At 48.1% G+C, this 13,291-nt stretch overlaps 1 protein-coding gene across 6 annotated transcripts; it reads right to left on the bottom strand.

Moving 5' to 3' along the window:
- Window positions 1-741: 741 nt before the first annotated feature.
- LOC103557933 (calcitonin gene-related peptide 1) lies at window positions 742-9,255 on the bottom strand. Of its 6 annotated transcripts, none has more exons than XR_011541210.1 (6): window positions 8,404-9,255; window positions 5,743-6,344; window positions 4,586-4,680; window positions 3,710-3,847; window positions 1,491-2,806; window positions 742-905 (listed from the first exon to the last, which is right to left on the bottom strand). XR_011541210.1 is itself a non-coding variant. In XM_070624372.1 (5 exons), the coding sequence occupies exons 2-4, from the start codon at window positions 4,669-4,671 to the stop codon at window positions 1,516-1,518; spliced, it is 384 nt and encodes a 127-aa protein (XP_070480473.1). In that variant the 5' UTR covers window positions 4,672-4,680; window positions 5,743-6,739; the 3' UTR covers window positions 742-905; window positions 1,491-1,515. The 6 variants fall into 6 exon arrangements, 1 of the variants encoding a protein (XP_070480473.1); XR_011541211.1 differs by having other exon boundaries at window positions 8,535-9,255; XR_011541212.1 differs by lacking the exon at window positions 8,404-9,255 and adding an exon at window positions 5,556-5,612 and having other exon boundaries at window positions 5,743-7,437.
- Window positions 9,256-13,291: the final 4,036 nt, after the last annotated feature.

The following is a 13,291-nucleotide window of genomic DNA, read 5'->3' as shown; positions in this document are numbered from 1 at the left end:
TGTCTCTGTTAAACTTATTGCAGGACCTGGAACAATGTACTTTTATTCTTTGTACCTCATAAAATATTGGAGGGCACCTGATGAACTTTCTAGGTCTGCCAGTCTATGATCCCATTTCAAACTCTGACCCATTGCTTCTAAAGGGCTTTCAGGCTAAGGGGTGTGTGAAGAGGTGCTTATGGGGAGGAAAGGCAGGGATGGGTAAGGGCAAAGCTGAGTCAAGGAGAAGTGCACGGATATCCTCGGGGCTGGGGACCAGGGCACTCTTTGAAAGTAAATGTGAATTATCTCTTTGAGACACACAGGGTTCTGATTGTAATATGGGATGTTTCCCTAGAAACTGAGAGTACAGGACATGGAGGACCCAGGCCAAGTATGCTGCCTTTGCCTCATTTGAGCCAGCCTGGTCAACAAAATGTTCACAGGTCCCTGAAGCTCTCCAGGGAAAAACAGCATAAAGAGCAGCAGGGGCTCCTTTTAAGTGCATCAAAAATACATTTTTAATCTTGATGAAGTTCACAAATGCCATATTCTTCAAGCAAAGAGTTCCATGAAGGCACAGCATTACTATGTGTCCCCAGACACCCATGAGGCAGCAATTTCACGGCCCCCTGAAGTTTGGCAGAGCTGCCAACATCAACGGGTTGGCTGATGGGGCCCAGATTGGCTATCAGATAAGCCATGAGACATGCTGTCATATTTATTGAATACAAATCCAACATAAAAAACATACACACTAGGTAACTGCAATGATTTTATTCTGCATTTAGCTTTAGTTTATTTTAAACAGAAAAGAGTGATTTCAATGTCCAGAAGCATGCATATAGGTGTATCTTCCATGCTCCCTGTCCAATAAGTTGCTTTCACTATGAAGTAAAGGAAGTAGAGTTCAGCTTCATGGTGATCTAGGAGGAAGAAAATAACAGTTACAACTTAGTTACTTACTAATTGTGAGGCTATTGACAGCTATTATGTCATGAACTCTTTATACTAGTCCTAGCAGGTAAATACTATTGTTGCATTCAGCTTATAGATGGGGAAACTGAGGCTCAGAGAGAGTGCCTGTTCGATGGTCATATAGCTAGTAGAGGGCAAACACAGTACTTGGACCCAACTGTATGCTCTGAATTCAGGTGTGCATGACATTGTAGTATATACTCCAATAGGACAGTGTCATTGCCTTTCAAACTCAAATGCTGGAATAGCCACAACTATTACTGCAGGGAACAGTATTCTAAATAAACAGGATCTATATTTCCTGGCAGATGATCTCAGTGTCCCAGGGAGACACTAGAAAAACAGAGAGAAATGAACCCAAATTCTAGGGGTTTCGGCTGTTGGGACTCTCTGTTCTTTCTCCAGACACCAGAGTGGGCACCTTCCCTTGTGGATTTGTTACCCCTATGGGCCCAGGGAGGGTTAGAGTGTGGACAGCACCCCAGCAGTACCCGGCCATTCATCCTCCCATCCGACAGTACAAGGACAGTCACCTTCTTCCTGGAGTCATTTCACTGCTCAGGCCTGAAGGTCCCTGCGGCGACGGCCAGAGACTTTGAAGCCCATCTCAGTGGGCAGCAAGTTGCTGTTCGCCATACTCCCAGCACTGCTCAGCAAGCCTGCCAGCCGATGGGTCAAGCAGCTGGCAGTGTTGCAGGATCTCTTCTGGGCAGTGATGCTGATTTGCAGGATGGAGAAAAAGAAAGGCCTGTCAGTGAGAGGCTGGGGGCAGGATCCTGCCCCATGGGACCTTCATGGTCAAATTACTGCTCTGAGAGGCACCAATGAACCTTAGGAGTTTCTCCTAAACACAGTTATCATAGCAGAAAATCATAGGCCATTAGGGAAAATGCCATGATCACTCCCCATAGACATTCCCAGACGTGTCGGAAAACCCAGTGGTGGCTCTAGGTAACTGTCCACCGGACACAGAGCTGTAACAGCTAATCGTTTCTGTATTAATAAACTAAAGATCAACCAAAGTTTATGAGACTGGAGAGAATTATGGCTCCACACCCAACCCCATCACAAGGATTGTCTAGAAGTTACATCCCACTCAAATCACCAAATACCCTTCTAGGAATATGAAAATTTCCCAGACTCACCTGGAAGAGGAAGAGAGTTGGCAGCATCAAGTCATGGAGGTGCTTACCTGCTCCTCTGGGCTCCTGTTCTTGCTACTTGAGGTTGGTCACAGGGACCACCCAGCATGCCCTGAGTCCAGCTACCTGGAGCTAAGGCTACTTCTAAAACAGGTCCCTGAAACCATGAAGCCTGGGATCTGGGCCACAGCAATAATGACCACTGCTCAATATTTTTAGAAATATACTTTTATTCCCCAATGACAAGCACATTCAGAAGCTGGAGTGAGAAGCTCTGCTATGAAATTCTCAGGGACTCACAGGGCTGCCCTCTCTCTCTCTGATCTCTTCCTGGGTGATTCTCTTCTGGTCTGTAGGTCCTGCTCTCTCTCCTCCCATCTGAGCTTCCAGACATCGACTGCCACAAAGAAAGCCACTCATACCAGCCCGAAGAACAAGCAGAGAGGACCACATGCATTAACTTATAGGAAAGAAGTAAGAAAAGAAATTAGAAAGGAGAGGGAGGGGCTTAGTAGGCATCCTGGGACGTGCCAATGTGAGGGCCGTGGTCTCTCTCCAAGCCTCTGGCCATGACCCTTTTCTTCCCAGGTGCTCCGACCCCAATTGCAGTCTGAGGGAACGTGTGAAACTTGTTGAGGTCCTGCGTGTATGTGCCCAGCACACAGGTACTCAGATTACTGCACCGCTTAGCTCTGGGGCTGTCCAGGCTGCAGGGAAAACACATGCCAGGTGGTACCATGCACTGGGTCTGCCCCTGTGGCTGTCACACAGAACGTTAGAGTAGGAGTCACTTGGAGCCAGGCAGGAGGGGCGGGCAGGAGGGCAGCTCACACCTCGTCCACTAGGAGAACTCAGAGGTTCACTGAGCCAGAGCAGGTGCAGTGGGGAAGGGCTGTGGTGGAGAAGCTGGGACCTTGTCTGGCATTCCACATGCTGCTCAGTCCTTCATGCTCTGCAGAGAGGGTCTCAGGGGGGATGCAGGTGCAACACGTGCCTCTGTCCGGGCAGTGCTGGGGCCAGACAAGGGACGGGTGTGTCTCCAAGCTCAGGGTGCACGGGGAGAAGGGGCCGGGAAGGGTGTCTGGCTCCTGACAACATTCACATATCCATGGATCCTACACACCTGAAGACCCCAGACCTACCTCCAACACTGCTCTACCTGAGCCCACCCTCTGCAAGGCCTTTGGCTTCACCTTGCAAATGTGCAATGAAGGCACCTTGCAGGTGAGAGAGAATATTGTATGCAGGTTAACAAGGTGGAGCCAAATTTCCAGAATCTCCTGAGATATGTGGGGTCCATCTGCTGGGGTCACACTTACCAGTCCTAACTCCTGCAGGGCTGGGAAGTCTCCTCAGTAATGCCAGACCAGTGTCCAGAGAGAGGGATTCCACACCGTCCCCAACCGCTTTCAGAAATGGATCTTTTTACATGTGGTCTAGCCACAGTCTCTCCACCTGACCTGTCTTCAGTGGAGCCTGAGAACAGCGGGGCCCCAGGTCGGGGTGAACTGACAGCCTGCTGGCCTCCTGTCCGGCTGGGTTCTCTCCTCCTTCTTGGGCCTGACAGGAGGGAGGGGGTGCCCTGTGCTGGGTGGGGTGGGGAGCCTCACCTGGCGCCCCCTGTCTCCTGCTCCTGCTCCAGCGCCCTGACCTTCATCTGCACATAGTCCTTCACCAGCGCAGCCAGTAGGAGTCGCGATTCCTCCTCAGGGAGTACAGCAGGATCTGGGAGGCTCTCCAAGGCAGACCTGGGGAGGGGAGGCAAACCCAGTACAGGCTCAGAGCCCCCGCCTGGCCCCTCCCCGGGAGAAGCAGCCAGGCTTCCTGGTTTCTGCACCTTCTCCTGAGGAGGTGGCCACCAACTCCCAGTGCACAGGGCATGAGGCCAGTGTCCTTTTGAGGACACTGATTCATCAGGATCCAGGCACCAGTGTGACCTCCGAGTCGGGGTGTGCTAGATCCAGATCATGCAGGCTTGTGAAAGGTTAAATTTTCAGAAATTTTATGAACCTAGTTTTAAATATAGCCAATATTAAACATTAAATGATAAAACTTACAATCAGTGCTAAAGCTAAAAAGAGTTTTAGTTTAATAAATATAATTTGTAAGAGAGTAAGAAATAGATTAACAGATCACACATCAGATTTAAACAACAAACTTATGGGCAAAATAGGTAGTAGATTAGAATGCAATTCATTTCTCAGATCATGGAGGAATTATATCAATGAGCTGGCTACAGATAGAAATGTTTGGTAAAAGGAAACAAAAGCATTCTCTGAGGCTCAGTGAGGGAGAATATATCTTATTTCTATTTGTAAATTGTGTGTTACAATCTTTATATCATAAAAAGCTTATAGTAATCTTATGTGCAGGTTTACATACATATATTTTCCCCCTGAGAGCTGGTTGTTAAACATTCAGAGCACAGAACTGCTTGATCCCAGGGCCAGTAGGAGGAGAGCGTGCTGCTGGCAGGGCTGTCTTACCTGAATGGTGCTGCCTGGATGATGCCCACCTGGTACAGGACCAAGATGCTGAGAGGCAGGAAGGGGGAGAACTTCCAGAAGCCCATGACGCCTTTCTGCAAGGGAAGAATGACATCACCACCTGCAGCAATTCAAAACCCTCTGGACCCACAGACCTGGGCTCTGGTCCTGCCTCTGCCTCTAACTCCCTGCCTTCCAGGCTCCTGGCTGGTTGTGTCATTTCCCTTCACCCTTGTTTCCTCAGTGAAGTGGACTGCTGGAAGATCCAGGGGGCCTGTAGCATGCATGGCTTAGCAAAGCTGGAGGAGCAATGAGGAGGTCTCAGTCTATATGCCCCTCCCTGCCACCCCACACATTCTCACATCTACCTGTTGGCCAGGTCTCCATCAAGGATAGTTTTGGAGCACTCTAGCACCACAGCTGCACCCATAATGCAACCCAGAGCTGTCCTCCCTGTCTGGGGCTTTTGCTCACACCCGGAGGGGTGTGTTTTAGGGGAGTAGATAGAGAGAGAATATCTCTGAGGTTGGAATCTCTGAGAAACTGAAGACTAAATTCAACTGTTCAGCAACTCCACACTTTCTCAGAGTTCCCTGTAAGAACCAAGCTTAGCAGAGTGTTAAACTGGGATAAAGGACTTGAACTGGAGAAAAAAAGCTCCCACAACCCACATTGGGGCTTGCCTTTAATGGCTGTCTGCCCCTCAGTCCTTGTGCCTAGTTGCCACTCACTTGCCATGACCCAGTTTGCTAACTGATTTCCTGGGGACCACTAGCAACCAGATGCAATCTGTGAGCTCATGGTTTACATAAAGCTACTCCTGCATCCTTCTCTGTGCACAGTGCCTGGGGAGCTCAAGCATCCCAAGACTGGTCTAAGCACGTGTGCAGCAAGAGACTGAGACTGGAGCCTACCTCAGCACAGGACGAGTAGGGCAGGGAGTCCTCAAACTGAGACTGTCCAGTCTTACCTGGAGCAGGAGCCTGGAATGAATCGGGGACTAATAGAGACTCTGTGACGAAGAGATCTAGACAAAAGTGGACAGAGATGCTGAGACGGGCAAGGAGATCAGCCAAAAGAAAGACTAATGGAGGGTGGGTGGGAGAAAGGGAGAAAGAAATAGAAAAATACACCTAAGCAGGAATCTTGAGGCTCACCGGGCAAGTACTAGCAGGTAGCCTGGAACAGAGACAGTGGCAGCAGCAGCGTCGAAGTCAGGGAAAGGCACTCTCGAAGTATCTGTGGCACTTGAGCTGGAAAGTGGCTCTGATGCCTCCCAGCATCAGCGTCTGCTTTTATTCCCTCTGCTTTGAGTGTTGGGTGGTCCAGGAGCTCTGGGCAGCCAATGAGGGGAAGGATCCTGTGCCCCAGTGGATTGTGTCACCGCTTACGTCCAGAACCTGGAGCATCCAGGAGGACCATCCCACTTGTATTTGCATTGAGGTCATTGATGGAAGTGGGAGGGGTGGGGACCAAGGAAAAACACCCTTGAAATGAACAGGAATTTGAGCACAGTTTGACGTCATGGTAAATTTCACCTGTTCATTTCCACTGGTTTTCAATACAAGCCCCCTCCATCCCCAGCTGTGCAATCTTGTAGGGCAGGGTCCAGGACTGTAGGGGCTCCTGGCTCCCCTAGACTGATCCTAGATCCCTGTCCATGTGAGAGTTGGAGGGTTAAGGCACAGGGGGTTGATTCTGGGCCCAGGCAGGATGTCTGATTCAGGCAGGTGGAATCACCCACAGAGGAGCAGGGATCCTGGGAAGCAAGAGACGGAAGTGAGCAAGAACTCTGTCAGACCTGAACTCAATTCCAGCTGCACCAATTCCAAGTGGTAGGATCATGACCAAGTAACTTCTCAGCACCTCAATGTTCTCATTTTGAAATGGGGACCCTATTCCCATCTTGAAAGAATGTTGTGATCAGTAGCCATGTGTCTGGCACCCAGCTAGATAGGGATCTAGAAGAGACTTCTGGCTCAAATAGGGGCTTCTGTAAGGTCACATTCCATACTTTCCGAACCCCCACCTTGTGTGGCTGCCTGGACTCGCGCTGAGTGGTCTAGCATGTAGATAGGAGGGATCATACATCCTGCTGCGCCTCAGCGGGGAGGTACAAGGCACAGGTGCTTCCTCAGCCTCCAAGCAGCCCCAGCCCTCCCCCTGCCTCGATCACCTGCCTGCACGCCCTCATCCCCCGCCATCCATCACCTCTCGCTGTTCAGCCTGTCCGAGCCGTTTGCCCAGCTGCCCCAGCTTCCCGCTGCTGTTTGCCAAGATGTCCCAGTGACGTGCGATTCTGGCCCTGCACCCACGTCCCTCGCGCTTGAATCCTCCACTAGAGATCAGGGCAGGCTTGACGCTGCTTAAAGTCCCTGCGGAAACTAACGCTCACATTTCCAGGCATACTCTTTCAAACACACGAACTCATTACTGTGCTAAACATGCGCCCGCTCTCCAAAGCACAGGCACTCACAAACACTCGCTCGCAGGGACATCCGCTCGGGTTCACTTTCAATTGCGTCCCAAGTGTGCCTGCGAGTCTCTTGTGGGATGGCATGCACACACTGGCATGATGATGACCCGCTCGCACCGTACCTGCACTCGCTCTCGAGAATAAGCGTGCTCCATAACATCAAATTATGTAGAACCTCGACCCTCTCACCCCCTGCTCAACAAGGTTTCAGGACCCCTCTGCCAGAGCTTTCTGCTCCAAGCCTGCCTGGAAGGTCCGAGGTCCTAGTTGCCACCCTCAGCGGGTGGAGTGAGGGGAAAGAAGCTTCCCACTGTCCGCGGATCTCCGGGTCTGAGCGCGCACTCGCGATCCGCCGCAGGCTGTACAGATCCTCCTAGCGCGGCAAGCACAGCTGTGGCATCGGCGGGGGGGGTGGGGGGGGGCGGGGAGGCGGGGGGGGGGGCTTGGGAGGGGAGTGAGGGGGGGTAGGCAAGGACCCCAGCTGGGTGGTTCTCTCAAACAAAGCAGAAACTAGCCCCGGGGATGCCATAAGTGAGCTGAGCCACCGGTCCGCACTCCAGTCCTCAGTCCCCAGGAGACACAGCATTTCCTAGGACACACCTGCCTCGCGGCACATCTCTTCCCATTCCACTTGGTAGTCTCTATGCTCCGGGACACCTAACTTCCAAGGTGCCCTTATTCCACTTTCTTCCTTCTTAACTCCCGGGACGGCACTGTCTCAAGGGAATAAGAGCTCGGGGCAGGGGAACTGGGTGTCTGAAACTCGCTCTCCGCAGGGCAGACAGGCAGGGCGGCCGGGGAACCCGGGAGTGGAAGGGCGGGTGGGTAGGACGCAGGTGCGCGTCAGGCACGGAGCCGGGAAAGCGAGCGGAGCAAGGGACAGGGCTCAGGATGGCGGATCCTGGGCTCGGTGCGTCCTGGAGCCTAGAATCAGGCAGCCGCCGCTGAGAGCCAGTCCGGGCTTCGGGGCTCAGCAGTTTGGGTCCTGAGCCCTGACCTAGGCTTTCCGTGCGGAGCTGCAAGGCCGAATTGGCAAAGGCAGCATAGGGGACACTGTGCGGCAGGAGGTTGGGCTCTGCCGCTCGAGGCTGTTGTAGGCGAGTCTTTGCTCTCAGGTGCCAAATGCTTTCGCGGAAATGACTTCCACTTACGAGACCTGAGGTTTCTAACACACGAACCGACTTAAGAAACGACTTAAGAAACGACTACTCTAGAAGCCGATTTCGTGGGCATGTGGGTGTGAGGGCTCAGAACTCTAGCCCTGGGGCCACGTGTGCCTTCAGCCTTCTTGCCAACATTCACTCCTCCAACATTCACTCGGAAATCTTTGGTGGCTACCAACCGGGCTGGCGGTGCGGGGGAAGGAATCCGGGTCTGCACCCTTCTAGAAGGTGCTAGGGTAGCCGCCAGCAGTTTCAGACTTTCCTTTCAAGGTCAGCGTCTTCAGATAGGGAGGGACTGGTACTAACTCACCCCTCAAGCCCGCCTTGAACTTGCAAGAAGCGCCTGGTGCTGAGCTGGGGGCCGAGGTTTAAAAAGAAAAGTCCTTTACTTTGGCACTTGGCAGTATGTCTGGCACCCTGGCAGGCACTCAGCCAATGTTTGTTGAATGAATGGAAACAATTCATTCCAGCAAGTTCAACATCCAGTCTCACCGCTGTTACAGGGCTCTAATCCCAGCCTGCAGAAAATCCGGACCTTGTTAGGTAGAGCAGCGTCGTGCCTGGATTCTGAAATTGGGAGCACAACATTTCAGTCAGACTCCTCCCATTTCATTCGGCACGCACAGTCGGTTTCCTGATAGAAGTTTCCAGGACTGAGACAGAGGAGTAAGGGTTATCCCAATGATTCCTCCTAAAATCTAGTGTCTCCTAGTATAAAATACAAAACCACTCTCTTCTGAGCCCACCCCTGATTCACAAGTGGACTCAAGGACGTCCAGACATTCGCTGGCGCAGCCTGCGTAGATTGCATCCAGCTTTCCCTGAAACTTCTCTGAACTTCAGCCCTAGACAGCTTGATCTAACGAAAGTTGCCAAGGAAAATACTGATTTTAAAATAGTCACCTGACTATTTGGCCCTTGATTTAATGATCTTATTTCATAGCTTTTAAACCTGGAAATCAGGGTCAGTTGGAAACAATCTGGTTTAGAAAAAAAAAAAAGCTTTGCAACATTTTGAAATTAATAAACGGAAACCTCATTAAAGTTCGGAGGCGAAGAGGTGGAGCTCTCACTCCCTACCTCTATAGCAGAGCCCAAGAGGGGGAAAGTAGACTTCTTCTTCTTGACAGGCAGGAAGCTCAGCCAATGAGAGAATGTCATAACTCAGCCAATGAAAAGCCACTACACACGGAACTCTCAGTTCCTCCAGGGGACTGCTTGTTTTCAGTAGCCCTCCCAACTTCCTCTTAAATAAGAGTTTCTCCTCCTTCGCTGCTGGGGTACTTGCAGGTGGTGAGCCATGGTTGCAGACCTGAATTGCATTTCTTTGCTCATCACAAATAAACCCATTTTTGCTGGAGAAATAACTAATTTCAACAATTTTGATAGAGTCTAACTGCAATGTTTATTTCCATTCTTTAAATTAGATTCCTATGCTTTTTGATTTAAAGTTTTTTAAAAAGATGATTTATCACAGTGTGCCAGAGACCCATATCTGGTTGAAAATTCTTATGTGAGTTTCCATGCAATTAAAAGACTTACACCTAAAGGCTGTTCCTCTAATTCTATACAATGTGTGTATGATCTAGACTCAACAACAACAAAACCACCACAATTACAACCGCGGCAGCAGTAGCAACAACGCAATTCCTTCTCTTTAGCCTGGGGGACATTCGGAGCTGTCAAATTAACTGGAGAATTTCGACTGAAAATTGATTGTACTGGGTTCTACATCCAAGGAGCTTGGAAGTCACCACTCTGTCCTAATAGCAAATAAAAAGCTGAGGAGACTGGAAGAAACAACAACTCTTCTGCGATCATTAAGAGAGATGAACACCGGGCAATCCCTTCCCCCAAGACTGGGGAGACAGACAGGCGGATGCAGGGAGTAATGGCTGACTGGAGCAGAGACTCACAGGGGCAAACCTCAGTGGGAACCAGCACTGAGGTAGGAAAACCTGAACTGTAACTTATGAACTGCTGGAGGCTTAGTGTAGACGGCTCTTGAGAGTTAAAACTCCAGGGGCACCCAGTCAGAGGGCCACCCACAATCGTGTGAGTTTTATCTCTAGGAGCTCGACCAGATTCTCACAGTACATATGGCAGAAAAATCCCCTGGTGGGATTTGCCTCCAGGAGCTACCCCTGGTTCTCACAGTAAATAACAGAGAAAAATCCCCCTTTGCCTCCAGAGGAGGAGTGGAAAGGAATCATTGTGAAATAGACCAGAGTGTTCTGTTCTTCCTAAGAAGGCCTACCTTCAAGAGAAACCAGATAACCAGAGCCTAACCTGCTGGGGTATTATCACGGCCTAAGTTACCAGGAGGAAGGGAAACACCCAACAACAGTCAGCTCTAGCCTTCCCACTGCCATTAAGAGCTTAGAACCAAGAATATGACGTCAGTGGGTTTTAGGGTAGACAAGGAATGAGAAAGGCATTTGTGGCAGAAGAAAGGAATGGGATATGTGTCCGTGGGGTTTTCCTGGCCTCTCATGCTTGGACAGTGAGAAGGCCTCGCTGACTTTCCTCCAGAGAGGAGTTGACCTGCCCTGGGGCTGCCCTTCCCAACCCCACAGGCACCTTCTTACTGTAGGCACCAGGAGAGGTTCCTTCCAAGGTCCAGAGGCTATTTTAGGATGCCTTCAGCTGCCAGGGAAAATGCTGAACGTGGTAAACCATGGCCAGGCAGGTCACTCTGAGAGGTGGATGGACTCAGTTGGTCACATCAAGGAATCACTCTTGATGTGTTTCTCTTAACTGAATAAAATTCTCCCTTGGCTCCGACTCACAGGATCCAGAATAGCTCTCCTCTCCCTGGCTGAGAACAGTGTTCCATGGAGAAGAGGGAAACAAATAGGAACCCTCCCACTGTACCAGGAAGCTCCTTACAGAAACCAGTCCTTTATGGGCACTGTCCGGGAACCATCAGGTGCATATAATGGTATTTCCTCCTTAACTGGAGTCAGCTCGGATTGAGAAGAGTATGGGTTTGGGATTTCCGGCAGCTGGATTTGAGTCTTGGCTGTATCACTCACTTATTGTCCTTGAGCAGATAATAATCTCTCTGAGCCACAGTTTCTCAATGTGTAAAATGGGGATAATAATAACTACTTGGCAGGAGTAAAGATATTTTATGTTAAAGACCAGACACATTACTTGGCCTGGAGCAGATACGTAAAAGTGGTGGCTGTTATTATTATAACAAAAGCTTATCAAACTACATCAGCTCAATATAATAAATTAAAAGAAATCAATATGCACTCCTCTGCCTTCTTAAGAAGAAGGCAATCTGTAAGTCTTTAATTCTCACAATAAAACCAATTGCCAAAGCCACAACGCAATGGATCTGCCTTCCCCAAACCTCTCAGATACATTCCTGGCCATGTTGCAGGCTCACAGCCCAGCAGGATTAATGACAATTTGTATTCAACACCTAGCACATTGCCTGCCACGGAGCAGGCACTCAAGAACGGTGGCTATTATTATCATTATAACAAAAGCTTACCCCTTAAAGTGCCAAATTATGTCAACTTGTATAGAAAACTAGATAAAATGCACTGCATATTCCTCTATTTCCTTAAAAAGAATAAACTGAATATAACTTAAATTCTTTCTTGAGGATTCACTGACACTATCATGAAAATATCACTGAATGTGTTTGCATAAATACAGCTGCTCTCAGGGGTATAAAACGTGTGGGGCCCATAGCCCCAAACTAGATGATGTCACGCTGCCAGTCTTTTTGGTGTCTAGTAGCTATATAATTTTATAGTTATTCTATTTCATTTCTTCCCATCAGGTTGTCAACTGTCACTTCTTGCTGATGTCATTGCAACTGTATTTAGTAACAATCCACCCACTTGCATTTTCATTTGGTGTGCAGTGAAACAAACCAAACAAAGGATAATGGTATGGAAACAAAAAGCCTATAGGCATTAAGTGAGAACCGGTCAAGAATTATAAAAAGGGTCCTTGTGCTCATCTGCTCAATTGATCTGTACTCAAGAGAACAGAAACAGAGCTCGTCATAATTATGTGTAAACACAGCAAATCGATTCTGAGTAAGCATTTAAGAGTAATGTCAGGAACTTCATGATCTTTTTTCCTTATTTTACAATTTCGCAGGGGATTTTTCCACAATTATTTTTTTTAAGACATCATATTGTTTTCCACAATGGTTATATATTTTCACATTCTGGCTATATAGGTACAGCAGCTGCACATTCATTTACATTTTATGTTGTGCACCCAAAGTGCACAAAGGTTCCAATTTCTCCACATTCTTGCCAACATTTATTATTTACTGGGTTTTTTTTTTTAATAGGAGCTATCCCAATAGGTGTTAGATGGTGTCTCATTGTACATTTGATTTGCCTTTCCCTAATGATTAGTGATATTGGACATCTTTTCATGTGCTTATTGGCCATCTATCTTCTTTGATGAAATATCTATTCAAGTCGTTTGGCCATTATTGAATCAGGATGTTTGGTTTTTTGTTGTTGAGTTTTATAAGTTCTCTATAATTTCTGGATATTAATCCCTTATCAGATGTATGATTTACAAATATTTTCTCCCATTCTATGGATTGTCATTTTACTCTGTTGACATTGATTTCTATTGATTCAAGTTTTTATTTATGCAGAAATGTTTTTAATTCTCATGAAGTCAAATTTGTCCATTTTTTCTTTTATTACTTGTGCCTTTTGTGTCATATCCAAGGAATAATTGCCAAATTCAATGTTACAAAGCTCTTGTTCTATATTTTCTTCTAAGAGGTATATTGTTTTATGTCTTACATTTAAGTTTTTGATCCTTTTTGAGTTAATTTTTGTATATGCCTTTAGGTAAAAGTCCAACTTAATTCTTACGCGTGTGGACATTTTGTTTTCCCAGCATCGTTTATTGAAAAGACTGTCCTTTCTCCATTGAATGGTCTTCAACCATTGTCAAAAATCATTTGACCATATATTATATCAGGGTATATTTCTGCGCTCTCTATTCTAACCCATTTGTCTATATGTCTGTCCTTATGCCAGTACCACAGTTTTGATTACTGTAGCTTTGTAG

This window comes from Equus przewalskii, chromosome 6 (genome assembly GCF_037783145.1).
Source record: "Equus przewalskii isolate Varuska chromosome 6, EquPr2, whole genome shotgun sequence".
Taxonomy (NCBI): Eukaryota; Metazoa; Chordata; class Mammalia; order Perissodactyla; family Equidae; genus Equus; species Equus przewalskii.
This window is presented reverse-complemented; position numbering and strand designations above follow the sequence as displayed.

Coding starts and splice junctions, on each gene's coding strand:
- LOC103557933 (XM_070624372.1), bottom strand. CDS start 4,671: ATGGGCTTCTGGAAGTTCTCCCCCTTCCTGCCTCTCAGCATCTTGGTC. Junction 3,848..4,585: donor ATCCAGGCAGCACCATTCAG/GTAAGACAGCCC, acceptor TCCCCTCCCCAG/GTCTGCCTTGGAGAGCCTCC. Junction 1,676..3,709: donor CAGGAGACAGGGGGCGCCAG/GTGAGGCTCCCC, acceptor CCTGCAAATCAG/CATCACTGCCCAGAAGAGAT.